The sequence below is a fragment of the Argentina silus genome, assembly GCF_951799395.1.
Source record: "Argentina silus genome assembly, chromosome: 1".
Taxonomy (NCBI): Eukaryota; Metazoa; Chordata; class Actinopteri; order Argentiniformes; family Argentinidae; genus Argentina; species Argentina silus.
Window position 1 is genome coordinate 22,986,068 of NC_139655.1, and position 27,967 is coordinate 23,014,034.

The following is a 27,967-nucleotide window of genomic DNA, read 5'->3' on the forward strand; positions in this document are numbered from 1 at the left end:
ACTCAACACACTAATTACCAAACGCTAGCCTGGTCGCTCGGGACAGACATCGCCACCGACAAGCCATAGAAGGGTGTGTGTGTGTCTGTGTGTGTGTGTGTGTGTGTGTGTCTGTGTGTCTGTGTGTGTTTGGAACACTTTCCAGGTGAAAAAACGACCAACAGACGTTTAATTACCAGAAGATGGAGCACTGTGGTTGGCCTCTGCTATCACTCATCTGCGAATAAATTAATAGGTAAACAGCGGAGGAGGGAGTGGGAACCCTGTGTGGTTGGCAGCGTGGACAAGAGGATCGGCGTCTAGAGAACAACATGAGTGATCACACACGCACAGTCAGCACTGTTTATTAATATAGATGAAGGCTGAGAACGGTGGAACGGTAGGCTGGAAATGGAGCTTGGTAGAGGAGCTGCAAATCATCTTATAGGTGATTTGTGCTGCTGCTATCCTCCTTAGTCTTTTGATGAGGTGGCAAAACTATTATTCTCACTACTTCATAGACAAATGTGTTGGTGGAAAGAACATGTGATGAACAAATGATGATTGTATCAGCAAAAGTTTAGTTGAAAACCTAATGTCCACTGACCTTCATCAAATACTCAAAAACCTAATATTGTGGGAGGACAACCTTTTGTTGGTGAGTTATATAGGGTAAAAAACACTCAAGAGGCATGAATTGTGTGCACTAGAGAGTGTCCTGAGCTCTGATGGATCATGGTTGAGTAGGGTACAGAAATAAAATGCACCCAGCTAGAGACTCTGCCAGACAAAATGAATGTCAATGGCATTCCAGTGGCCTGTTTATGGCTGTGGTAGTTAAATGTCAAACGCTTTGCCTGGGGGAGAGGCTTACAGCAGACGAGAGAGAGAACTTGCAGGTGTCTATTTCGCTATCCCCCTCTCTCTTTCTTTTATCACCCTCTCCAGCGAGGTGTTGTGTGTGGGACAATGAGGCAGGATGATCAGCAGGATCTATTATTAGCAAAGGAGTGAAAAATCGAGTGAGTGCCCAGGGGAAGGTGCAGGAGTGAGCCAAGCCACACTGACATTATTTTAAGAGTTGCTGTGGTGACAGTTTCCCGAGGAGATGACTGCAGCACCACGCACAACACAGCTGTGTGTTTGTGTATGTGTGTGTGTTTATGTTTGTGTGTGTGAGGGAAGGAGGGAGTGAGAAAGATGGTATAATTCCAATAGTAAGAGGTGCATCACCCCTCATCATCACAAACATAGATCCAATTGCAAGCTGACACAGAGGACTCATAGGCACAATTGTTTCCTGACACACACTCACACACAAATAAACACATAAGTCGACACACAAACAAACACACATGCACACACACAATAAATCATAGCCTCTAAAGCATGCCTGACGTACAGTATACTGCAACAAACTGCAGTGTTTTTACTGGCAACAAACAGTCTGCAGTGCAACTACTTTGTCCGATTTATGTACACCTTACTGACGAACCTGAAACGCCAAGTCATCTCTTCTCTTCCTGGATAAAAAAGGAAGATTGTCCAGTGGCTACAGAAGAGCGATTTCATTTGGCTCAAGCTGTCATCCAGAGCAACATCTATCCTGGTGCCTGAACGCTTAGGCAGTCTGGCTGAAAACATAGAACATATGGGAGATGGGGCCAGGTCCAAAACCAACCCATAACTCAAGTGTGAGCCCCCAGCCAGAACATCAAAGCCAGCAGTCAGAGAGAGTGAAGGACAGCTTACTAAGCAGCCATTTCCAGTATACTCAGTAGACTGACAGCCAAGGGCCGCCCAGGTCTTTTCTGTAGCAGTGAGCCAATTAGATAGCAGTTTGTGTAATGCTGGTTTTGTGAAGGCGGAGAGTGTATTTGGTCTGTCCCGTCTGTGCTGTTCCAAGCTGTGTCCACTCCAGTGTCCTCTCAAGATTGCTTGAATCGTGCCACTGTCTCCATGGTGATGTAGCTTACAGACCTCAACTACTCTGCCTTCTTTAACCCCTCAACACACACACAACCCCCCCCCCCCCCCCCCACACACACACACACACCCCTAGGCAATATCCCAGTGTGTTGTTTTGCAGTGTCTGTTTTTTTCTTCCCTACTCTGTTGAAGCTTTATTCATTATCATCAACAGCCCTGTATATGGAAATTAATTTGTGGGGCTGACGCCTCTCTCCATCTTATTCAATATTAATACCGCCTCAGATTACCAGACAGCTCCCCAGGGACTTGGGATCTCGGAGCAAGAGAGAGATGGAGAGAGAGAGAAAGAGAGAGAGGGGGGGGGGGGAGGGAGAGAGACATAAAGACAGAGAGAGAGAGCCATACAATGTACTCTCTAATTGGCGAAGACAAGTGCACAAAGTTTCATATTTTAATAAAGCAACGTATTTCCAGTGGTGGCTAATTCAGTGATTAGAGTAAAATGTCATTTACAGTGATACCTTGGGGAGGAAAAACATGAGAACAATTCATCCATACCCACATAACAGGAACCCCTCCCTCTCCTGCCCTGTAGTACAAATCAGACCGTGGGCCTCCTCTGAAACCCTCATTCCTTCATCTTTTCTCCTCCCCTCTCTGTCTCAGCCAGACTGTCAGATCTCCCTCTCAGCATTTCATCCTCCCTTATATACACTCTAATCTACCACAGATGACCCTGTGCTGAAGAGTTCGTCTTCCTAGCCAAACGTACAGTATATAGCCTAGCCAACATCAGCCTGCCGCGTGCCGCTCCTGGCTCAGCCAATCAATCAGATGATCGAGTAGCCATGAAATGAGCCATATGCAGCAGAGACTCACTGTCAATGGAAAGGGAAGGCTTTATGAACCAAAAAATCAGAGTTCACCCTAATGAAAAGAGAAGATGACTAGCTACATTTATTGACTGTGCTGTGCTCGAAGTCAGGCTAGCATCGCTTGAGTATAGGGAACCTTCGGTTACAACAGGGTTTCAAGGATAGCATTCGACAGAAAATCCAAAGCTTGGTTGGTGGGAGGGAATTCTGAAGGGGGGGTGGGGGTTGTTTGGAGTGGAAAAGCTGGGATTTGGGGAAGTAGACCTCCAGGGTAGAGATGGGAGAGGCTCTGTCTAGGAAAGGGGGGGGGCGATCACCCCAACCCCCCCAAGTGATTAGCAGGCGATAGTGACATGGGAGCCCACTAATCAGTGGTCCCCCTGAGCTGGCTCCTCAGCATATGGTGCTGGGTTTAATCTCTAGTCTGGCTCTGATCAGCCTGGGCTATGGACTAATATGAGCTATGGTTTGAGCTTTACCCATGAGAAAGGCGTACTGTTCCAAAATGGGCAAAAGAACACAATTACCCATTGAAAAACCCAAGTTTCTCAATCAAAGCAAAAGCCAGGCAACAGCTGTGTAAGCAACAACATATTCAAAGAGTGACAAAGAAACAGGAAGTTCTCCTCCATCTATTTGCCACAGAATTGCAGGCTGATAAATAAAAAAAAAAGGTCTGCCCGAAGAAGTTGCCCAGGAAACAAAGTGCAACATTTCCCCCTGACAAGTACCTATTTAATCTTCAGAGCCACTCTGTGAGGTGAGGACAGTCATTTGGTTCCTTGTTAGCAGGGGTCACAACCTGCCAGCCATTAGAGGGTCTGAGTAATCCTCCGGCCCAGCCGTGGCCCCAATAACCAGGACACTGACACCTGCCAGCATTGTTCCCCTAGCTCCATCACATGACTCTGAGGGCTGGGCCTGGGTAAAAGCGCAGAGGTAGAGTGTGCCCCCTGCACCTCTCCACCAACCAGGCCCTCCTCATAATCCTATTAGTCATATTCATCTGCACCACAGACAAAAGTGTTGATCGATCCTAAACACAAGAGTGCTGTGCCTCCTCCTTTGCCCCCAGGGGCCTTTTCATGTCTCTCTGTTTAACTTTTCACATTTATTGACTACACACCATACTGCATAGTCTGTGCCGCTTCAGTACTTTCTGTATCATACATTTCTTAATGTACCATAATGGATACAGAGACTTCCTTCTTTCTAAAGTTTGAAGCATTGTCAAAACAAACACCTCACAAACTTGATTAGGGTGTCAAGGGTAATCAGTGCTCATCAGTTCTCGAGGACGCAATCAGGTGGTTCAGAAGCAGTCTTTCAGAAGCAGTCTTTCAGAAGCAGTCTTTCAGAGCAAAACATGCACATGCATCAACTGAGAAACAAAGACTTAACTGGTGAAAATTGCAGACAACTTGAATAAAGAATACTCAGATCTAGAGGAGTAATGTCTAGTGTTAAGCCCAACCTTATGACTTCTTTGTACAAAGAGTACCAGAGATTTGTGAACCCCTTATCCCTGAGGGGATTAGCTGTGTGTCCTAGAATGGCTGATATAAGCACCCAAATAACCCAGTGAACTCAAATTGTGGTCACATGGTCACAGATTCTCTCTCAATCTCACTGACATAGAGGGATAGATAAATCACATATTTTGTTCCTTACCCTGAAAGTAGTCTATGGACAAGGACAGACTTCAATCCACAATTTGGTTATGTTTATCTGGGCACTGTAAAAAACAGCTAATTGTTAGCAAGTCACTAGCAATGGACACTAAATTACATGCTCAAATCATCTGAAAGTCATTTAAATTAAGTAACTTTCTTAATTTAAGTCTGATTTGAGTCTTTTCAGAGAATTTTAGATGATTTGGGCATAAAAGTTCAAACATGCACATTTACAGTCCATTTTCTATAGCCCTTTCTCAATTGTCAGAAAATCTGTCCTCTCCTTGACTCCTCTGTCCTCATGTCCTCCGTGAACCGGAAAATGATAAGTGGTCGCCATATTTAAGAGAGTATTAATTGTCAAACAGGTGGATTCCTCCCTGTCCTTGCCTCCTCGAGGAGGTGCCTCGCTGAAGGATACAAGCTTGTATCCTCATGCAGAAGAGTTTTTAGGATTTCTGCGTATGTGTAACATCCACACCCCCCTTTTACCAGACGGGACACAAATATGGCACTAATGCGTGTCTGTCCACAGAACGTTCCACACAGGAGATACATCAAAAGAGTAGGCTCCAACATCATAGCCTACTGTACACAACATATCGACAATTCCTACAACGAAATACATTCTATAAGTTATTCCAATAATAATGACTGAGTAATCGTATGCAAAAAATAAACATTTCTAAACCAGAAAAGTGACGTTTTGTATTGGGGAAATTACAATAAATATAATTCCCACACTAATTCACCATATGTAGCCAAATTGCTCTGTCATTGTGAGTCATGATTTCGAAATGTTCCTTGTTGTAAAGTAACGTAACCCAAATGTTAGGAAGATTTATTGCAAACATAACAGCCTACTGGTATTCAGTCTTGGCTTATAAACATAACACCTAGGCATCCGAATTTGTGCCACACCAATGTAGCTAAATCTCGGTGGAAGGGGCTGTGACGTGTGAAATAAATAAATACACACAAAGATACAGGCTAAGACTTGCAAAAGACTTAAAATTGTAAAATGAGTAAATTAATAAAACCATGAGTAAAACCAACATAATCACTGGTCACTCCTTACATCTAACCCCTTACTGCCTCTCTCCCACCGACATTAACCTGTAACCAATTAAATTCAATTGGTGGGAGGGGATTACAATGACTTCTTCTGCCTAACCTGCTCAAACATCCAAAGAACTGCAAATACCCAAGGAACTGCTGTAAATGGCATGGTGGAGAGAGAATTCAAGTATTGACTGAGGTGATGGAAACAAAAAACAGGGCCACAACAGTACACAAACACAACATGATAAAAACAATTTTTTGGTTACAAACGCTATCAATTAGTGGTTAGTGACAGTGCCCAGATAAACAGATCCAAAGTGTTGATTGAAGCCTGTTCTTGTCCATAGACTAATTTCAGGGTAGGAGTTATCCATTTAAATGGAAATGAGACAACAGAAACAAACAAACGAATAAAATTGAAATCACCATCTGAAGCAAGGTTCAAATATTTCACTATGGCCTCAGAACTTCATTCCCCCAAAAAATGCAAAAACAGACTAGACAGAATATCCCTTGACTGTCATGTCTTGCTGAATAGTCTTATAAGCTTGATTGTTGGCTTTCTGTAATAACCTCTAAACCTGCTGAAATCCACTGGGAATTACTGGTTCTCTAGAAAGAAGGGGGGGGGGGATCATCTGAGAGTTTGACATAAGCAGGTTACCATTAATGCCACATCTTGTTTTTGTGTTTTGTGGAGAGAAAGATCAGACAAACAAGAACTTATCTACAGTGATGCAAGGCACATTCAGTCCAGCCTTTATTTCCTCCAAGACAAAACATTTATGTGGGTATAGGATATGTGCTTACACTGCTATGGCAAAATTACTTCCCAGACCCCCAAGCTCATTCCATTTCACATGAGAGGGGATTAAAAAAAACATGTGTTGTCACATACAGTACAAGTTGGCCAGAGAGTTGGCCCTCTTCCCCAGGGACCCCCTTGGCACAGGGGGTGACCATCAGTGGGCGGAGGTAGAGATCAGAGTGGCGTGGCTGCAGCCAAGGAATGTGAGGAATTCCCCCTGTAAACACGTCGTCCTCATGCTCGGCCGGGCGCTGCACTCTTATCTCCCCGTGCCCATCGGCCCCTTTAATCACCATAATGGTTAGTTATCTGTTACCACCACTTTTCCCTCTCCCCCTTGTCCCTCGCCGTTGTTCCTGTGGTCGCTGGTGTGATTGTGTAGCCGGGGCCTCTGCTACCACTGCCACAGACTTTTGTGCTCCTAAAGCACTCAGTGGTACATCACCATTCACTCTGATACCCCATGATGCACAGAGAGTCTGATAATGCTGAATGCAGCATAATGGCTTTCCAAATGCCACCGCCATTGAGTGAGCCATTTTTGGTAAACCTATAATGGTTCTGCTTCACTGGCTGATGCTCCCTGATTCTCCTATGGGAGCGTTCTCTAGCTGATAGGATCATAAGTGGCTGTGGGGAAATGTATTTCTCTTTCTGGTGGAAAAGAGTGGCTTTCGCTGTTCCAAACAAACAGTCTCCAGCATGGCACCAACTCCTGTGGTTCCTGTAAACCTTCATCTCTCGCGGCTTAAATGAAATTCATTTCTAAAGCAGCCTGAGTCTGTGAAAGGCCTTTTCGCTAATGCTGTCTGGCATTTAGAACATACAGGAAGGTGAACAACAGAAGTGGCTATTTCTTCCCTGTCTGGTTATATGAAATCCATTTTTTTCCTCTATGGTGTTTTTGTCAGCACTGAGCAAGGCGCTAAGTCCACCCTGAGCACATACACAGTAGTACTATTTACCCAGAGGGGTGAATTCCACCTCACTCTGTACCATTCTCCACCAGTCATGGGGGGCTCTTATGAGGCTGTTATGAGGTCTGGTGGTGTCCTACCCACATTCCGACACTTTTCTCATGGTTGTGTAGACGGCGGCCACACTATTTCAGCACTACTGTTCTGTCTCTGCAACTGACAGTCAGAGACCAAGCGTTACCTTTTCCTGAACCATCCCTGATAAGTTTGTTTTGATGGGGCCTGATATTTTTGGATGGGAATGGGAAGGTTGATACTGTACTTTCCGGGAATTTCTTTACTGGTTACGCAGACATTTCCTGGTGGTTTTGATAACACTGTGGGATGTCCAGCTGCTGGCCCCCTCTAACACTAACACTTTTGGCAGTAGACAGATAGGTCTCTAAGTTGGAGGGTGTGACAGTCAATACCAGACAGTCGATACACTCTCCCAGGTCTGCCCTTCATATCACTCTTGCACAAGCACATCAGAAATTATGATGGGGATTGGACCTGGTTAACCTATAAATCTTCCAGATGCAATGGTTGCCATATTCAGTGTGTCTCTCCTTCAAATAGCACACCATAACATTGAGCCGAGTAAAAAAGCCAGTCATAATTTTGATCCTAGTTGTTTGTCATGGTAAACAATGAGAGAGCACAGGTTTTTATTTTGACGTTTAGCTTGGATTACTACACAAAACTCTTATCATTAATGACCAAAAATGATAAACAACAGTCTTCTATTCTGAATTGTGAGTTATGGCTAAATAAAAGAGTATTAGTTTGACTTGACAGACTCTTAGAACCAGCATCTTCTGGGTGACAGTGTTGAAAAAGACCTGACCTGCCATCCTGTAGTAGCTTACGTTAATTGGTTTACTTCATCCTTTGAATGGTTTGGATGATCTCCAAGCACCTTGTTCCAAGGATAGACATCATAAATAGATCATTGGTTGTAAGTGGCTCATATGTTCCGCTGTCCTTCCGTCCTGAGAAAGCTGTCAGCTACAGATGTCAATGTCCCTCATTGACCCCACCCCTCCCCCACCATTGTACACACAGCAGTGGAGGATTGTCTCCAGAACAAAGGGGTGGGGGTTTCTGTGGAGAACTGGGGACCAAACATTCCGATCACAATGGTAAGAGGGACCAGCAGGTTCAATTACTATGCACTTTACTATCTAATGGTGTCCTTGAAAACAAAGCTGTTTTCTGTTGAAAAAAGGAGGTCCTCAGTGAGACACTCCTGGAAGATGATTGTCTCACTTTTTAAGAGAGTAGCCCGTTTTGTCTACTATGTCTCTGCATGTCCCAAAGACAAAAAAAAATGAAATGGCAGAAACATTCAATTTGTAATGCCTGCTCTCTCCTCACGGACCTGCCTTTGCTTCAAGGTGGTCAACTTCATACAGGTAGAACATTGTGCACTCAGTCAACTAAAACAACAGTGGATGGATATGACATGGAAATATGATAAGGAGGCATTTTAGATATCTGCTTAGTCAGGGGTAAAATACTCTCTGTTCAGTGAAGTGTTAAAATAAACAGTATGGTTTAGGGTTCAGTAATCATCACCTACAACTTGTAGGTTGTCACCACTCATATTGGGTATTAGCAATGCAGATTCAAGACCACATATTGGGTTCTCAGTTCAGTATCTTAAAGCATTCTTAAATTTGTTTTTAAAAAAAATCTGGGGGTGGTAGGTTTATCTCTACAGTTTCTTACTTTTGAATTATCATTTTTAAACAATAGGACTACTGCCTGTCTCTCATCATAAGGTGGAGGAAATCCATCAAATCTTTCAACCCACTCCCTTAAGTGCCATATACTTTGTGATAACATGTTTTCTCACCCCAAAAGAAACTTGCTACTCAGCAAGGCACCACCAAATGAAACACTCAAGCAACAGCTATGTATGTAGGCTATTTGTCTCTTTCAGCCTACACGTCTTTGATTTTATCCTGCCTAGTGTATTGGGTAACCAATAGCAATTAGGCTATGAATATGGGTTATCAATCGACTAAAATGAGCAATAGTTAGGTAGGATAGAGTATCATCTCCTTATAGCCAATATAGCAAATGAAACACATATCAACAAACAATTACATTTGTCTCTCATGATAAGAAGTTCCCACTGACATTTGCACAAACAATTGCACGCTCACCAGCGCGCGAAAATAAACTGTACGGCGCAGAGTGGTGGTTACTATGTAACAACGCCAGTCTTCAAAGTAGCATACAGGCGCGTGATTATTGACCGGTGTCGATATTCGACTCTTATTCCATCGTTTTGATGGGGCTTCCACCATCGTACGAGAGAGCATAATAGAATAGTTGTCTGGAGGGGCGAATTAATGAATCTGCTTACCTATTATCCAAGGTGCGTTGGTACGTCGGGTACTCCACGTATCCGAGTGAAATGAATAAAAAAGCTGCTGTGTCACCGCTCTAGTCACACAAGCCACGCGCACAAGTTGCCAGCTCCTAACCAGAATGTCACATGAGCTCCATGTTCAGTACGATGGCGCTCCAACTACAGTGCTTCCCTGGAGCCCCATACAGTTTGTTCAAGCAAAACACAATAGGAGGACGGCAGGGCGCCACCCCTCAAATCCTTGGACCACTGACTACGCTCGGTGTTCAGAGGATGGATAAAGACTGGCGGTAAAGGCAACAGGCTTGGCAGCGAGCATCATACTGTAACCTATGTGATGTGACTATTGCGCGATGCGCACGATCCGGAGGCGCGCAGAGTGTGTCTGTGCCACTCAAGCGCGAAAAGACTGTTGGATTTTCGTGGCGGTGGTACGGCCGTAGAATTTTAATGAGGACATATTGCTGCAACAGCAGGCACAGTTTTTTTTGTCCTGCCTCAGATTAGACGCTAGGTTTCAAGAGCTCCAACGGATTAGCATTAATTGTCCCGTAAAGAAAACCAGCCCGCCTGGAGGTCAATGACAGCAGAGAGCTAACAATCTCTTGACAAAGGTTTTACAGATAAATCCCAGGCAACCCCCTCTTACAAAATACAATTGATTACCTCTATTAGACTCAAGAGTTGACTGACAACAACTAATTTGACATTTAATTATATAGTTCCACCATATAGCCTACAATAGAATAGGCACCAACTTTCTATGCAATATTTTTTTTCAGATGAAAATTTGTAGGCCACACACACACACACACACACACGCACACACACACAGACACAGACACAGACACACACACACACACACACACACACACACACACACACACACACACAGTTCACACACTCTCTCTCTTCAGTAAATACAGAAATACAATATGAAATCAATTACTTTATCCTGTGTACTGCATTAATTGAAGATAAATTATGTTAGTTGCATGTTTGTTGGGATGGGAAATGGACAACACACAACATTTCCACCAAATCACTGACTGCCACAGGCAACCATTTTTCTCCATCACCAGGCCAACATGGCATTGTTGTGGGAATGTTATGTGTTCCCAGCAGGCTGAGTTTCTCATTTGCCTCCTCTGTCCCAGCATCTGTCTTATGGGCAGTGAGGACGAGGGGGAGAAGGCCTTATCTTTTGCCACCAGAAACAGGGCTGGGAAGGAGGAATAATTGGGGATCCCATTGTGAGAGATGCTCTATCTGGCCAACACTGCATCACAATTGAACCAAACACAGGCCTATGTTACAGCAGTTTGTGTTGCACCATTTTAGTGGAAATACTCTGAATAATCTGAATGGGATTATACACTCACCAAATACATTATTATGAACACTATACTAATACTGGGTAGGGCCTCCCTTTGCTCTCAAAACAGCCTCAATGATTCCACAAGATGTTTGAAACATTCCTTTGAGATTCTGGTCCATGATGACATGATTGCATCACACAATTCCTGCAGATTTTTCAGGTGCACTTTCAAACTGTGAATTTCCCATTCTATCACATCCCAAAGGTGTTCTGGATTCAGATCCGGTAACTGGGAAGGCCACTGAAGAACACTGAACTCATTGTCATGTTCATGAAACCAGTTTGAAACGACTTTTGCTCTGTAACATGGTACATTACCATGCTGGAAGTAGCCTTTCGAAGATGGCCAAATTGTGGCCATGAAGGGATGCACATGGTCAGCAACAATACTCAAATAGGCTGTGGCATTCAAGTGATGATTGATTGATATTAACGGGCCCAAGGTGTGCCAAGAAAACATTCCCCACACCATTACACCACCTCCACCATGAGAAGGTGTACTAGTTCCTAATAAAGTGCTCAGTGAGTGTATATGCCATGGCTTCATGGAGCTCAAATAGCCTCAGAGAGAGCAGTGTGAATCAGCCTCTTCTCCATTCCTCCGCAGGGAGTGATCCTCCTCCCCTAATCTTGTAGCATTCAAACAGCAGTTTTAACCCTGAATTGGGAGTGAGGCTGCCGGCTGGCACAGTTATTCTGAGGTTAAACCACTTACCCCTCCATATGGGCGGGTTGGAACCCATCCCTTCATCAGCCAGAGTAGCATTGCACAGCACAGGGCAGGAGGTCTGACCCGATACCGGGTAAACAAAATCTGGTGTTTACTGTAGGGGAAAGACACCCAGCTGTTGTGAGAGCTTCATAATTGCTTGAGTAAGTGGAACACTTTCAGTAAGCAGTAGTAATGAGATTCTGATTCAGGCATAAGGCTTTTTCTGTCTCCACAAGGATACGCCTTTGATTACTGTGGACAGTGTGTGTGTATTAGTATGTGTATTGGAAATACTGTATTTATTTCTGGTCAGGATGCCTGAAAAACTTTGGAAAGACTTGGGGAATGAGAGACTACTCTGAGTGACATGGGGCATGCAACATAGCCCATGGTCACTGCTGAGAGTCTGTGATAATGCCAAAATCAACTCAGAATCAGACCAAAAAAACATCAGGATCAACACTCAGTACAGCTCACATAACAGCACAACTCACTGGACAATGCTTTCCAGGTATTGTACTTTGATGGAGACCAAATTATTTTTGAAATGTTTCATTGAGGAACAACTCACAGGCAAAAAGAAAGACATAGTATTATTAAATTACACAAAAATAACTTTAACAAGAGAACATTGTGTAATCATGTGTGTCATAATAATCTTGTATATTATTAATGTCTTAATTAACATTAACATGTCTGTCATAAACATATGTCATAATAATGTCATAAACATGTCTGTTTCATAATCAAGTGTGTCAATCATTTCTGTCAAACATGCCATAGTCATGTATTTCAATCATGTCTGCCAAACATATTATAATCATGTTTGTGTCATAATTTCTTTCATTGTCATATCATAATCATATCTGTGTCATTGCTGAGAGTAGAAGCAACATTACTGTCGTTGCCATGAGTAACAAAGCCAGGGCCAGAAGTGACTGTGTCCTAATGACAGTAATAACAGACAGTATTGTGACAGTGTGGATAAGACACAAACAATATTAGATACACCCTGTACAAACGCAGTCATCTTAGTTCACAACAGATAGAAATAATCTTAGAACGGGAAGAGATTGACAAGAAGGCAAACATCATACCTATTCATTAGACTACTTCCCATCTTGTGGTAAATATGAAATATAGAGCTGAAAAGTATGTCTGTGTATGATGCTGATAAGCTACTAACTGCACACTCAGCTGGCACAATACTTAGGACAGTTACATCTAGGATGAACATGGGACTGCCCTCTACAGGACATAAAACAACATTGCAGGTATTTGCAATTGATCTCCTCACACCTGCTTTTCATTCAAACACTGATTGATGATTTTCAAATAAATACAAATGCTTAGACATTGTGTAAAGTTAGGCACTCTTGTTGAAAGCATCAGAATGACAACAATCATGTTACATTCATTTTATTTTCATACAACTAATAAAGATCTTATTTACAGACATTCTCATAAGGCTTGTAGGGTACATTGCTAAAATTATTAAGTTTACTAGTTGACACTGCAGCCTAAATGTTAATTAAGTTAAAATAGTTTCACTTGAGTCGGGTCTTCTTCAGCTTGGAGGAATCCCCTGATGCTTTGCGCTTGCGGGAGGGTGTGGTTCCCTCTGTGCCTGGTGGCTGACACTGGGCAGCCTCTGGCAGGTAATACAGCTCTATTTGGGGTGATGGCTCCTGGACAAAGACAATTATCAGTCTCAGAATCTTTTCACTCATCATTATAAAAGGACTTCCATCAGAGCTCTATCAAAAGTAGAGATGTTCTATTAGGGTTTGATATTTCACTTTGGAAAAAGTGAAAACAAACTTTGGGCCCTAAAGTCCCACTTACATGCATGAGGTAGTCGGCGATGAACTCTGGCTTCAGACATCTGACCCCCTGGGAGACTGCCTCTGGTATGTCCACCCGAAAGTCTCCCGGCTTCAGCCGACTGAAGTCTGCAAACAAGTGTGTGGTTCCTTTGAACAAGGACGGGGAGGGACTGGGGAGAACCTAGAGAGAGAGGGACAGATCTTATCACACCCTTGTAAACGAAGAGAAGATTGAGTTATGGTATAAGAGAGGAAGAGGTTTGAACCTTAGCTCCACCAGACTGCAGTAGTCGTTTGAATCCTGCTTCTCTGTTCTGGTCTATGTTCAGCATAACCGTCCAACCGCTGAACGCTCCCTGGTGAGCAACAGACAATACACAAAGATGTTTTTCCTTTAGTCATACACACACCCATACACACAAGGTGTAGAGTATGTTGGTCTTGAAAAACAACTGTGTGTTTGTGTACCTCCTCAACCATGCTGTCTTGTAGTGCTCTCCTCCAGCGCATGGCAGCTAATGCCAATCTCTTCTGCTGGGAGGTGATGGAAGGCAAGGCATCCAAGATGGAACCACTGCCCCACTCGTACTCATCCTCCTGGAACATGAACACACACACACACACACACACACACAGGAATACCTTCTCAATACAAATAACACAATCTACAAGTATACAAACCAAGAGGCAAAAGTGAGAATTCTATGTAGGATTATCCAATGACTAAATCATGTAGAGACTGGTTAATGTCTACTGTTAACTGTGATGGCCAGATCCTGACCTGGATGAAGTGTCCTACAGAGCGACAGGCCTCCAGGTAGGAGCGGTGCAGGATCCACTTCCCAGCAGCCATGGCTGCCAGGTACTTCTCATTACGCAGGGGGTTCCCCACTATGATGTGGGAGCAGCTGGGGTCAAAGCATTGCTTGTCCAGGACCACGCCCCCTATAGGAGCCAAGAGGAACAGGGATAAATAAGAGTCAGACAGACAGGTGCAATACAGAAGTACAGAAGACAAACAGACTGTTAGAGAAAGACTGAAGATAGACTGACAGAAAGTGTACTGTAGACAACACAGAGACAGCAGGCAGAGTGACCACAAGACTACAGAGTGTGGCTAAGTGAGGCTAGGTGGTCAGAGACGAGAGGTTAGGGTGACTCACCTAGCTCCTCGATAAGGTGACTGTAGTCAATGCGCTCCTGGGGGTTGAGAGACGAGAGCTGGAATCGAGGTTGCTCCCTCACTACCTCGCTCCCTTCGTCTGTCTGTGGGGCAAAAACAACCTTTCAGTTATCATGTCACTCTGAGAGACAGCCTTGTAAAGGTGCAGTATCGGGTGGTGTGTGTGTGTGTGTGTGTGTGTGTGTGTGTGTGACAGCTTACCTGTGGCTCTGGGGGTACAGGGGGGTTGGCGAGGGGGAAAGCTATGCTGGGGGCATTAGGAGTGAGGAGGTCACCCTCCGGCTCCTCCACTGGAGGGGTCATGAACCTCTGCTTCATCTGCTGGTCGATGACATCACAGGCCGCTGGGGACGGAGACAGAGGAGGGGTCAGAGGAGAATAATGGACGTGAGGCACGCACACATGCATCTTACCATTACAGTAAGTGTCAATATGCAAACAAGAATCCTCCTTAGAATACATCAACATTCCCCGCAACTGAGTTAAGTGTTTCTGGAGCCGTTGTTGTTCTCCTGCTCACCCATTTCCACCAGCTCAGAGTCAGTCATGGAGTCCCTGAGGTGCGGGCCGTTGTCTGAGTGGGAGAGGTGGACTGGGGGCATGGCCAAGGGCTCAGAGTGCTGGGAGGGGCTGCCTGGCCACTGCAGGTTGTCAGCCAGCTTGGCCCTCTCCTCCCTGGCCGTGGGGTCGTCCCACACAATCTGTTCACTCTGTGAGGGCTCTGTGTTAATGTCCATGGCAGCCTGTCTGGACATCCTGAGACACAGAAGAGAGATTCAGTCATGTCCACATTGTATACTTATTATGTTGATAACACCCTGTTGACATTAGAAAGATAAAACAAACCTACAAAACAAACAGCACGAATGGTTGCTGCTGGCCAACCCTTCCTCTGGTTGGCCATGTTCATATTGCGAGATCGATAGTTATACGATATCTTGTGCAGCCTATCTAACAGTCCCTTGTCCTACCGTAGTGCCTCCAGAGTGCGTCTGTTCCCGTTGCGTCCAGCCCGGCCCAGCCCGTCGGGGGTGTGCGGGCGAGAGTCAGACCCTCCGGACCCGAGCCTGGTCAGCCTGGCTGAGGACCGCCTCCCGGTGGTCAGCTTGGTGGCAGACATGATCTCCTGCAGCTGTCTATGTAGGTTCTCTCTCATCTCTAAAGTCTCCGACAGGTCTGAGAGAGAAAGAAAGAGGGTCAGCAAACAGTAGGGATGGTGGCAGGGTTGGGAACAATTAAGTGTCAGTTGAGTAGCCTCTGGAGATTAATCTATCAGAATCAAAACATACAGGTAAATTTCCAACTCATGACTCCAATTTCAACTAATTCACTGCATTTACTGAATTGTCCCCAACCCTTGTTGATGTGTAGTGGGTACAAAAGTCAAAGTGCTGTTGTTGAGAAGAGGTAAATGATGAGACCCACCTCTCCTCTCTGCATTGTCCTGGTCCAGGTCTGCGTCTGCCTCTCCTTCACTTACGTGGTGGGAGGTTGAGGCGTCCTCCACAGTGTTGTCTTCAGGACCACAGCCAGGCTTGTTCTCCAGGGCCTCAGCCAAGTCTTTCAGCTGGGTGCGGAGGGCAGGGGGAGACCTCTGGCTGCTGTCGGGCACCTGACTGAGGGTCAGGCTCATCTTGGGGTTGTAGGTGAACGGGTAGAGGGTCTCAGATACGTGCTTCTGCTCCTCAGCAGACTGTACACACAACAGACAAGGCAAGTTACAAACAGTTAAACTAGAATATTATTTTGGTTCATTCTATCCTACCCTATTCATTCCATCCTGCTGTAAAACACATTGCTGCCTGCATGTAAGAGCAGCTGAGTAGAGTGTGTGTATTAAATAATGAAAACAGCACGTACCGCCTGCAGCCAGTGCTGGGACACCACATGCACCCCTCTCTCCTTCACACTCCTGTACTCCTTGGTGTTGTCCCCTACGCGGCCCTGGTAGATGTAGTGGGTCACAGTGTCGTCACAGGACCACCTATAGCATATCAGATTCACTCTAATGTATTACTGACATTAGAAACATATGGTGAGTGACGATGAAAGGATGTGAAAAATACCTGAAGTCTGCTCCCAGTGAGGCGGCGATAGCATTGAGTTCACTCTGCTTCTTGCTCAGTTTCTTGCTCACACAGATCACCACACCAGCCAGGGGAGCAGGGTCCTTTTCCTGGACCCACACACACACACACACACACACACAATGTTACCCTGGCCTTACAGAAATGGATTTGAGATTATGTACACTCTCTAAAGCCTTTGTCAGGTGTTAAAGGACTGTGTGTGTGTGTGTCTACCTCTCGCTCTGGTTCCTTGCTGAGCTGAGGGCTGGCTGTGAGGGCCTGCATGGCAGAGTTGTGGCTGCGGGTGCTGTTGGCCAGGGCAGCTTGTAGGTTCCTCCCAATGACTTCTGAGAGAGGGGTCGTGACCTTCTGACCTGGCTGTGACCTGCCTCCCGGCGTGTCTAAAGCCGCTAGCGCATCCTGCAGAGCCAGAGCAAGTGTTAACATTCATGCAAATATAGTAGTCCATGTCATTTCTATACAAACAATTAAAAGCCTATATAGTTTTATAGTCTCCGACCAAATGCAGGTCTATGGCCTTTTCAGTTGCTTTTGTGGATAAACCTTGCATTTTTTCCCACAGAGTCCAGTCTGACCTTGACGTTGAAGGAGGGTCTGAAGAGTTGGTCTCTGCAGAGGAAGCGTGATGGCGTGTCCAACTGGAGTGAGGGTGTGTCTTTCTGCAGGCGGTTCCTCCTGCCCTCCTGGCTGGGGGTGGTATAGTCCTCCTTGGGGGCCTGATCCAGGACAGAGCGGAACACCTTGCTCTGGAAGCGGCCCATGTCCAGGGGGGTAACGGCCGCTCCCATCTGAGGGCCCAGCAGGGGGATCTCTGGGGACTTACGGGCCGATGGAGGGGGCATTGATGGCTTCTGGGAGCCCCCCACAAAACTCTCATCCTCTCTCTCTGTGGAACACAGACACAGCACAAGTGAATACACAGATACAGTAGTAGACATTCAAAGCTCCTCCAACATCAAACATTTTAATTCTATTCTCATTCGGGTACATATACAGTATGATTGACAGGAAGGGTGCTTTCTCCATTACCAAGTCCCCTGCTCCCCAACCCCTTAGCATTGGCACAGATCTGAAAGGATTGGATAGGGGTAACCAATACAGCGACAATTTTGCCCCTGTCAAGGTGGAGCAAGGGGCAATGTTGCTTATCCGTATCTTTCAGATCTACACAGTGTCTAGGGTAGAAGCCAGGGGTAGATTTAAGAGTTGGGCATCTCTCCTACCTGGAGAAGGGGGTAGGTCCACCAGGAAGAGCCCCTCCTCTGCTCGTCGGCCAGTCCTTGCAGACTCCAGCACCCAGCGCATGGTGACGGCGGGCAGCCCCCACTTCTGTGCTGCCTGGTACTTGGTGCCCTCTGGGGTGAGCAGCACCAGGTGGGTGCTGGCCAGCATGCCCTTCCTTTGGTTGGCCATGCGCACAAAGTAGTCCTGGACACTGCAGGAGGGGATGGTTGGATAGATAGACAGAGGAAGGATATTAGATAGGAGAAGACAGTAAAACAACACGTTCACTACATACCATATGAGCTTGTGTACGAAACTAAGTCCCTGTGTGCAGTACATCCAACAAGAGTGTGCACGTGCGTGTGTGCTGGTCTTACTTGGCTGCCAGGTGCTTGGCCAGCTCTACTAGTGACTCCCTCTCTGCTCCAGTGAACTGGCTGACTGAGAGGACACAGTCCTTGAGCGGGGAGCAGCCCTCCTTCACAGAAACAGGGGTGAACAGAGGGTGGGAGCCCAGCTCCAGGACACACTGCTGCTCTACACACATGGCCTATAGGAAAAACACACATCATTTAACACAAGATAGAAAAGCACACATGCCAATAGAAAGCATGCACGCACAAATGTCAGTCAAATCGGAGGTTCTATATTTATTTCAGGTCAAATTGGCTGCCAACAACACATCTCTCCCTTTCTTCCTCCTCCTCCCCTCTCTCTCGCTCGCTCTCTTACCAGCCAGGTATCAGTGACGACCTCGTCCACAGTGGCCTCCACCTCACAGCCCAGCAGCGGGACCACAGCGTAGTCGGCCACGGCCCGTGTTCGGCCAACCAGCACCTTCCCTGAGTTCTCTGTGACTAACATAGAGAGCTGGGCCTCAGCTTCGGCTCTGAAGCCCACCAGGAGAAACCTCTTCCCAGTGAACAGTCCTCCCTCGCTGGCCTCCTGCAGGGTGGAGTCTGCCCCCAGGCCAGTACTTTGGTCTGGGACCCAGGGCTCTGGGGCTGGGGCTGGAGTACTCAACCTCCTGTAACTGCTGTCTGCTGGCGGTGGCATCTCCACTGGAGAGTTAAAGAGGGGAAAAGGAATAGGAAAGTAATCATGACACTGTGGTTTCACCTGGGGGTGGGTGCAGTTTCTACCTGTGACTCAGTCTAAGTGCAATAAGTATCAACAAGAGGAGAAATGGTAGAGTGATCAGATTATTTCTGGTAATATACTTCATAATGTATCCTCATGTTCTTTTGCTTTAGCATGTCTATATCAGGCTACCCTGAAGTAGTGGTGTTGCACTACAGAGGGGAGTGAGATCCTCACCAACTGTCTGGTCGTTGTCCATGTACTGAGAGAGCATATCCTCCTCTGCCCTCCTGTGTCTGGGGGTGCTAGGGCTGGGGGCAGGGGGGGCTGCAGAGGAGGAGCTGGGCCGGGAAGCGGGGGTGCGGGGGGCTGGCATGGCCACGGCTGCAGGGGTAGGGGGCAGATAGGCAGGGTGGAGGTAGTCCTCCTCTGGGAGCAGGCTGCCTCTGGAGAAGCTGTCCAGCAGCCAAGGCACCGTCACTACGTGGGGCCTGTAGGAGATACCACACAAAGATATCATCTTAACAGGTTAGCAAGCATTCAATCACTTCTAATTACCTCAGGGTTTTGAGTCCTAGAGTGCATATCTACATCCAAATTAGAACTGTAAACTGAATAATGTGAGGCAAAGCTGATATAAAACTATGGAAATGGTTGTGTGTTAATTATACAGTGTGGGTAATTATAGCAAGTGGCCTGGTTGGTTCTCTGACCTGTGTGTGGCTTTGGAAAGGAAGTTCTTGATGTCTTGGTCAGGATCTCCCATGACAACGTGGGTGAGGTCATCGGTGGGCTGGTTAAAGCGCAGGCCGCCAGCCGCATTCACTAGACGACGCAGTTTCTCCAGCTTCTTCCCTGGCAGCCCACACAGGTAGAGCTGCAGAGGAAGGTGGGAGACAATCAACCTCAAAGTCTCCTCTAAACTATAAGCTACTTTTCCGATAATTCATTGATTGACTGATGAGTGCAACAATAGATAGCATTTGACAACCGATTGCCTGTGTGTGGAAAGTCTATAATGACTTTGTAGAAATTATTACTATCGTAGAGACCGATTCTTACTGACCTTACAGCCGTCCAGCACATCATCTGCGGGACAGACAGTGAGGTCCAGGGTGTCTATGGGGTCTAGTGTGTCCAAGCAGCTGACTGAGGCAGTGGTGAGGGCTGTGTCATTAACAGTCATGCTGGTGTTGACAGAGATGTGGCTCAACCCCAGGAGAGAAGGACCCTCTGTATGACATGAGAAAGACAATTAAACCTGTTATTACCATCTTGGGCTATTTCTGTGAGCTATGAAGGTTTGAAGACAATCATTTTGATTTCTAAAATGTTGACTTTGTGGCCTCACCCTCTTTCTTCTTGTTGGTGCCAGTAGGTGTGGAGGTGTGAGGTCGGGTGGCCTTGGGAGCACCAGGCTCCACAGTGTACCTGCTCTCATCCTGACAGAAGCCCTTCTCTATGCTGTCAAACAGCCAGTGCAGAGACACACAGAACACGTTCCACTTCCTCGCACACTCGTACTTCTGACCTGCAGACACACACACAGAGGAATCAGTGACAGCTATGGGAAGTCAGCTCAGCCGGTAAAGAGACTCAGACACTCATTGAGGCCCAAAGCTGGTATATGATGATGATGATGATGATTGTCACAGCGCTTAAGGTGTGACCAACCTGTGGGCTCGCTGACAATGAGGTGGGTGCACTCGTTCATCTTGAGCTGGCCGGTGTAGATGGCCCCGTGCTGGTGGCACAGCCGCTGCACCTCCTTCCGCTCCACGGTGGAGAGGCCTGTGACACACACGGTACAGCCACGGAGCACAGGGCAGAGGTACTCCTCCACGGGCAGGTCTGAGTGCCTGAACAGGCTAAGATAGATGTCATAGTCAATATCAGTCTGAATTACAGTTAAATCTACACAGAGCAGAACATCTACATTGCTACAATTTGAACTACCACTATGCTCCAGGTCTTGTATAGAATATATTTGTTAGCTACATATTGGTAATTAATTCGATTCCAATGGTTACAAAGGACCCCAGAAGGCATGTTGCTCTAGCTATAGTGCAGGCAGATGATGCAACTTGTCATAAGTAAAATATACAATACCTGTCCTGAGATTTGTCCCAGCAATCTTTGACCCATGTGGGCAACAGGATGGGCTTCCCCAGGCTAGCAGCCACCAGGTATTTCTTGCTGCCCACCTCCCCAGCAATCAGGTGAGTGACAGACACATTAAGGTCACGATAGACCCGTCCTCCCATCAGCTGGACCAGATCCATAACATTTGTCTGTAGACAAGACATCACAGTTGACTGTGACTAACAAAACTGCCTTGCAAACACATAACCAACAATGAGTTTAGCTGAGTTGGGTGGACAGACACTCACCCTTGCATCCTTGTCCAGACTTGTACAGGAGATGGTGATGTCAGCCATGGCCATGTTGTAGACGGGCTGCTCTGCTTTGGGAACACAGCGCTGCTGCTGCAGGCAAAAGAGCACCACTAGTGGACTAACCACTCTACAGCCCAGCTACAGACAGAGAGAAAAGGAGAGAGACACATTTTACACTTCTGTTTACTTTAGTGTACACCCCATTGCAGTCAGTATTTTTTTCCCATGATGTGAGCATTATTTAGAAATCAGGTTTGGAAATGTGCGTGTCTTGAAATGGACCTTTTTGCAGTGGTGGAAGGCTGGACTGGAGAAGCTACTGAGGACAAATAGAGACTTGTCATTATGGTCCAGCTTTAATGCAGTCTTCTCATCTATGGTTTTCAAGTACTTCTCTGACTGCAACTCCATGATTGCCTGAATGACGGAGAAGAGACATGACAAAAACAAACTGACATGCTGAAATGGAAGGCAAGGCATTGTCAACCGTGGGTGGTGGGTAGTGATGGATACATTATGGCAGGTGCATGCAGTGACAGTGGAATTAACACACACAGTGGTTGAACAACTTACCTCATAAGCCCTGACAGCGAGGTCTGTCTTTTGTCCATTAGTTTCTACAAACTTCACTACGAAGTCTCCCTTAGACATGATGAACCTGCAGTGGGACAGAACAGAAGTGCAGTCTGTCGATCAGTGATAGTATGTAGCTGGGTAGCCAACCAGCTAGCTGTTAACTTTGTTGAGGTGCAGCAAGGAGATCTTTTTTTTAAGGTTTTATCCTTTGGATGTAGCCCCAAGTGGACTTACTATTTTCTACATCCAAATGTAAAAAGTAGTAAGTCTAGTCACAAATGGGGCTACTTTGGGTGCAGTGATTAGCTAGCTAGCAGCGACTTAAGCGGTACCTAGAACACTTAATGTTTCTTACCTACTTGGTAGACTTGCAGTATTCAGAGGCCTTCTGATCGTATGGCTTTATTGGCAAACAATAAACTACTGACTATCTAGCCAGGTTAGCTAGCTAGTAGCAGTTAGCTTGAACTCAAGAAGAGTCAGTGTCGCGAGCAGTCACAGGACGGGAGCCCGTGCCCCGCAAGACTGACAACTCCTATTCAGTCTGAACACATACACAGGGCAGGACCATCAAAAACACTCATTCTTATCTTGATTTACAGGTTATTCACCTCTAAATTACCACTAAAGAAACGTTTAAAAAAAAGAAAAGAAAAGTCATAGTTATCATCAGGACATTTACAAAATAGCGGTGCCTGCTGTGTTGTTGTTATTCGCGCCAATCGAATCAGATGCAGTCGGAACTCGGAAGTGATGTATTTGTGGTCGTGGGCAGAGAGGCTATGGAGGAACCACCGAAGCAGAAAAAAGCCCTCAATTCTATGATATATTTACCGAAGTCAAGGTATGTCATGACTGTATGTTAAAATATAGTTTTTATGTCTGAATGTTTGTAATAGTTGCTATGTATAAAAGTTTGTAATAATTGTTTGTGTGAAACAAATAAAATAAAATAAGCCCTCTACAACATTAATAATATAATAACGCTGTACAACACCTTTCATATTTCTCTCTGATCCACGTGTTAGGTGTACATGTTATAAATTGATTTCTTTTTATCAAATCTATCTAAATACCTAAAATGTATTTAGGACATGACAGCTTTGTGGATTTAAAAATGTGTAAAATGTTATACAATTAATTATATTTTCAAGCTTGAAACAAAATTTTGGAAAACAATGCAATTACCTCAGCATATGATTTTGGCATAGATAAACATGCTGTATCAATGGATTAAGCCCATTTGATGTCATGTAGAAATGTGTTGCTAGACCAGCGTTAATCTGTCCCTACAACTGTATCTAACAGGTGTAGTGTGAATGACTTGTGTGGACTTCCTGTATATAACACAGCTACCGCTGATCACTGTAAGAGGTGCAGAAGATGTGCGTGCAGTGACACTGCAGCATTGTTAGCCGCCAGCTTTTCCTTGCTAGGAGGAATTTAATTTCTAAAGCTATTTCTCTGTGTAGGCGCACACCTTTCATAAGGTAATTTTCATGTTTCTTTGACAGAATACACATTTTGAAGAAAGAGCAACACTATGGGTTCCCTTTTATTCTTAAAATTTTATGTACAAGTGCGACTGATTTTTATTTTTATTTTAATGTACATTCAATATAGAAAGTTTATATACGTCATATTACATTGAACATTTCACAATTGCACTATGTCTCTCACATATATAATCAGTCAGTATCATTCCTCATGTCTTAGCAGAAGCTAACTTCAGTTGGTAAAGGCTGTTATTTACCTATAAATATTCTAGTGCTTTTTGCATTCTGGGGAAGGAAAATAACATAGAAAAAGATTTTTGTTTGTAGAGACAGAAAGGAGGACAACCTTAAAACAGAGTGACATATGGATCAGGATCATAATCGTAATGGGGGGTTAAGACAGAGAGACAAGGAGAGCCTATCTGTCATCTTCATGAGTGGAAGACAGGGCCAGACTAGTCGTCAGTTCCTGTCCAAACGTTCCAGCTGTGTTCCCTTGAGAGAAAAGTGGGAAGAGCAATAATAACAGTTTTGAGAGTTCCTCGTTTAACAGTTGTTGTTTTACCTTTTCCATACAACCCTCATTAAACAACATTTTTGAAACGTATGCATTGATGCAGATGAATGGGCATGTTCTGTAAACATGTGAGCGGTAGGTGTGTAGACTATCAGAAGGAGATGAGGAAGTTGACTTTGTCCTGTGATCACACAGCCAGGCCCGATACCCTTGTTGAGGGCTGGAGATGTGTGTGTGTGTGTGTGTGTGTGTGTGTGTGTGTGAGGGTGTGTGTGAGGGTGTGAGGGTGCGTGTGTTGCCAGTCAGGGTAGCGAGACAGGGCATGATGGTGAGGAAGGAGAAAAGAATGAAGAGGCAGGTCCAAATTTTCACATATATCCTCGGTCTTTCGTTCACTGTCTTTTTTCCACACACAAAAAAATTAAGTAAAAAATATATTCATACAAAAGTAAACTATTTTTGTCTCATTGGAAGAAACAATAAAGAAGCACAAAAAATTGAAAAAAAAGAAAACAATACCAAAGTATTGTCCTTTTCTTAAAACAATCAAAACAAGGATTATGAAGACTGTGAGTGCTGTTTGTGGGGCAAGAGAGTGAGGACATTTTGAGGTTGTGGTGATGGCGGACATTTTGGGGACAGTCTGTTATAGTCAGTGATGGAGGCCCCCTCTCCTTCCTCTCTCTCTCTCTCTCTCTCCCTGTGGGAGCTGAGTGAGCAGTCTCTCTGAGCCACAGCCCTGGAGCCGCAGGGCAGTCTGGTGTGCCTGAGCGCATCTGTCTGTCTGTCTGTCTCAGTTAGTCAGTCAGTCAGTCAGTCAGCCCAGGTCTCCATTGTCGTTGTCCACAGGGGGCGGAACGCTGGGCAGCACTGTGGAGCTGGTTCCTGCTGTAAGGTAGCCCGCTACTCCTGGACCTGGACAAGGTAAACAGAGACAGAGTGTGAGACAGTGAGTGAGACGTACAACAAGGCTGATCATTCAAAATGCTCACGATGAGTGACTGAGGAAGCCTATCCACACTGACACTATAGACATGATCGGGCATAGATGAACTCTTGTCATTGTGTGGTTATGTTGTAGGGGTTGGGGAGGGCGGGAGTGAGATGGTGTGGAGGTATATGGATTGTTGCTACAGGAAAGTCTATTGTCATGGTTGCCTTCAGAGAGTAGTCCTTGATTGGCTTATCAAGGCTGGCCTCTTCACTGAAAATTCACTCTTTGAATTGCATCTATCCCTGTTTCCTGAAGTGAAGATGAGGAGTAAAGATGAGGGAGAAAGTGGAAATGGGAAAATGTAGCAGTTGAACTAGATGGAAGGATAAGAGCCTAGGAACCTAGGGTGGAAGCAAGGACCAAGTCTACCTGCGTCAGAGCAAGAGAGAGTAGGGCTGGGAGGGCCCTGAACAGGCTTCTAGAGGCCACTCCGCAGGGGGCTGCTGGCAGCCATGAGAGAGGGTGTGGACACACCTGAGGAGGAAACGTGGAGGAGAAGAGAGGAGGAGCAGACAAGGGAAGAGGAATGAAGAAGGGAGGAAGTGGAGAAGAAGAGTATAAGGTAGGCACTAAGCAAAGAGTTAGAAGTCGGCCACAAGGTGCTCAAGGAAGGCGTATAGTAGAAAGGTAGGATTCAGATTCAGCTCAGAGAATACCCCTCTCTAGACGTACCTTGTCGGTGCAGTAATTCGTCAATGCCACAACAAAGAAAGGGTCATTTTGCTCTGCTTGTCATGTTAGTCGTTAGCTGGCATTGTGCGTGTCTACAGTATATATACTGTATGTGTGTTACTGTATAAACCTTTCTATTAGGCAGTTAGTGGACGTTAAAGTCATACCTGTCAGGTACCCTGCGGTTTGGGACTCGGAGATGAAGAGGTCATGTTTCTGGTCTTTGAAGGCACTCCACACAGTGGAACGAGACAGGATTTCATTCACCTGCAACACAGGACAACATACTGTAGGCCTCACACTGATATACTGTAACAGTTCATCTATATCAAATAGTTGTGCTTTACCTCTGTAAAACAGGTGGCTAATGCATGCAACACCTTACCTGTTCTCCATACTGCAGACTGCGTGTCATGGACTTGAGAGCCTTGACTATCTGGGCCTTGGTAGCTGAGGGGTTGTCTAATGTCTCCAGGCCCACCCCTTCAAGTAGCCGCAGAAGGTACGGCACCAGCTCCACTCTTAGAGCCTGTGTACACATAAACACACATACCCAAATCAATGATGATAAGTTCATGATTCTAAAAAATAAAAAAATTGTGTGAGAAACAAAAACAATAGAGAGATGAGTTACCTGAGCCACTAAGTCGGTCTGCTCTCTCTGGAACATGCGGTTGAGCGCTTCACAGGCCAGTCCTGCCATGTCCGCCCTCACCCTCATACCACTCATCAGAGGCCCAATGGTCTCCAGTGACGCCATGGAGCGCACACACAGCTACACACACACACACACACACACACACACACACACACACACACACACACACACACACACACACACACACACACATGCACACAGCATAAGACTAGTTATGCATTTTTTAGTATAAAGAAAGGACAGAAACACAGTTTCCATGTTCAATTTTAGCTTGGCTGAAGTTCAGTTACAATAACTGAAGTACAGCTTTCTGGAGAATTACACCAGCTAATGGTAGTCCATTCATCTGTGTTGTGGAGTGGACTGGGCTGCTCACCTCATTGTCAGAGAGTACGTGGATGAGGCGGATAGAGGCCTTGGGCACGGCATTGTTCTTGTGGGTCAGTGCTGCCAGGATGCGGGGAAGGTGTCCTAGGGGAGGAACCTGGTCAGCCAGCTGAGTCTGGGTGCTAAAGAGACACACTGCTGCTGTGGTAACCATCTCCAGGGCCTCACCCTGACAAAAACAAGAAGTAACCGTTGAGAATTGAATACAGTACATTTGCATGCAAGTGAATGTAATAGTAAAAAGAAAGTAACAGCATTCATAGAGTTATTATATCAAATAAATATATCGGGCTATTTTATGAGATTGCAGATCCTTTTTGTGCTCAGTTAGTGTGTGTGTGTGTGTGTGTGTGTATGCATGTAGTATTCTTCTTCTTGAGTTGAACACGTGTATATATGTCCTCACATGGGGGTTGTTCTTCTCCAGCAGCTCAGTAAGGGTGTCCAGGAGGGACACTAGGAACTCGCGAGGTTTACGCAGCACCCAGCCCGGCTGAGCGATAAAGATGCGCAGGAAGACTCCGCCCACCGCCATCTCGCCCTGCCCGGCCCCGTATGCCACCGTGAAGTCTTCTGGCAACTACAGACACAACCATCAACACATTATTGCCATAACAAGAACATCTATAATCCACAACAACTGCATGGAATTGAGTATGGATAAACTTACTCTCCAGTTCACATCAGGATTATCCTTTTGCAGCTTAAAGTGTCTACAAAGGATAAGGGAGAAAGACAATGAGACACAAAGTAGTATAAAAAAACCATAATAGTTTAGTATAACATAATTTCAGAGCCAGCTACTTATGGACACTTAGAGTGGGTGGGTGGGTCCGTACTCAAGCATCATCTCTCGGACGGTGGTGGAGACTGTCTCCCTGGAGCCGTCGTTCCAGATGAGCTCGGGGTTCTCGTGCGTCCCCTCAAAGATGTGTACCGCCGCCTCTGCGTTGTCCCGCATGGCGTCCATGAACACGCTGGGCAGGAAACGGATCAGTGTCAGACGCACCTGACAGGAAGTGGGTAGGAGAGATGGATGAGAAAGTGCAGTGAGCTCAAAGTGCTAGTTATTTTTTTAATTCAATTAGTTTAGGGAGATATTGAGGTTTGTGT

The 27,967-nt window shown here is 45.6% G+C and overlaps 3 protein-coding genes across 5 annotated transcripts in view; all 3 read right to left on the minus strand.

Moving 5' to 3' along the window:
• The window catches only part of tmem108 (transmembrane protein 108), a 45,902-nt gene extending 36,090 nt beyond the window's left edge, over positions 1 to 9,812 (minus strand). The window contains exon 1 of the mRNA XM_083680865.1: positions 9,660 to 9,812. The gene's annotated coding sequence lies outside the window, so the exon portion shown is untranslated. The remainder of the gene's footprint in view (positions 1 to 9,659) is intronic.
• A 3,375-nt stretch (positions 9,813 to 13,187) lies between these two features.
• topbp1 (DNA topoisomerase II binding protein 1) lies at positions 13,188 to 22,702 on the minus strand. Of its 2 annotated transcripts, none has more exons than XM_083680845.1 (27): positions 22,490 to 22,702; positions 22,128 to 22,212; positions 21,837 to 21,971; positions 21,549 to 21,692; positions 21,268 to 21,449; positions 20,833 to 21,026; positions 20,510 to 20,689; positions 20,225 to 20,391; positions 19,872 to 20,035; positions 19,396 to 19,649; positions 18,811 to 19,139; positions 18,456 to 18,628; positions 18,078 to 18,289; positions 17,430 to 17,740; positions 17,068 to 17,253; positions 16,831 to 16,940; positions 16,625 to 16,748; positions 16,190 to 16,457; positions 15,736 to 15,940; positions 15,285 to 15,520; positions 14,966 to 15,108; positions 14,745 to 14,847; positions 14,363 to 14,526; positions 14,050 to 14,178; positions 13,848 to 13,937; positions 13,601 to 13,762; positions 13,188 to 13,443 (listed from the first exon to the last, which is right to left on the minus strand). In XM_083680845.1, the coding sequence occupies exons 2-27, from the start codon at positions 22,203 to 22,205 to the stop codon at positions 13,303 to 13,305; spliced, it is 4,584 nt and encodes a 1,527-aa protein (XP_083536971.1). In that variant the 5' UTR covers positions 22,206 to 22,212; positions 22,490 to 22,702; the 3' UTR covers positions 13,188 to 13,302. The 2 variants fall into 2 exon arrangements, with proteins under 2 accessions (XP_083536971.1, XP_083536970.1); XM_083680844.1 differs by having other exon boundaries at positions 22,486 to 22,702.
• Positions 22,703 to 23,681: 979 nt separating this feature from the next.
• Positions 23,682 to 27,967, minus strand: part of dnajc13 (DnaJ heat shock protein family (Hsp40) member C13) — a 34,684-nt gene continuing 30,398 nt past the window's right edge. For both annotated transcript variants that reach the window (XM_083697509.1, XM_083697508.1), the window contains 8 exons: positions 27,694 to 27,863; positions 27,525 to 27,567; positions 27,261 to 27,434; positions 26,844 to 27,023; positions 26,444 to 26,584; positions 26,195 to 26,338; positions 25,977 to 26,076; positions 23,682 to 25,058 (listed from right to left, as the gene is read on the minus strand). In XM_083697509.1, the coding sequence (XP_083553635.1) occupies positions 24,961 to 25,058; positions 25,977 to 26,076; positions 26,195 to 26,338; positions 26,444 to 26,584; positions 26,844 to 27,023; positions 27,261 to 27,434; positions 27,525 to 27,567; positions 27,694 to 27,863 (1,050 nt within the window). In that variant the 3' untranslated portion in view covers positions 23,682 to 24,960. The remainder of the gene's footprint in view (positions 25,059 to 25,976; positions 26,077 to 26,194; positions 26,339 to 26,443; positions 26,585 to 26,843; positions 27,024 to 27,260; positions 27,435 to 27,524; positions 27,568 to 27,693; positions 27,864 to 27,967) is intronic.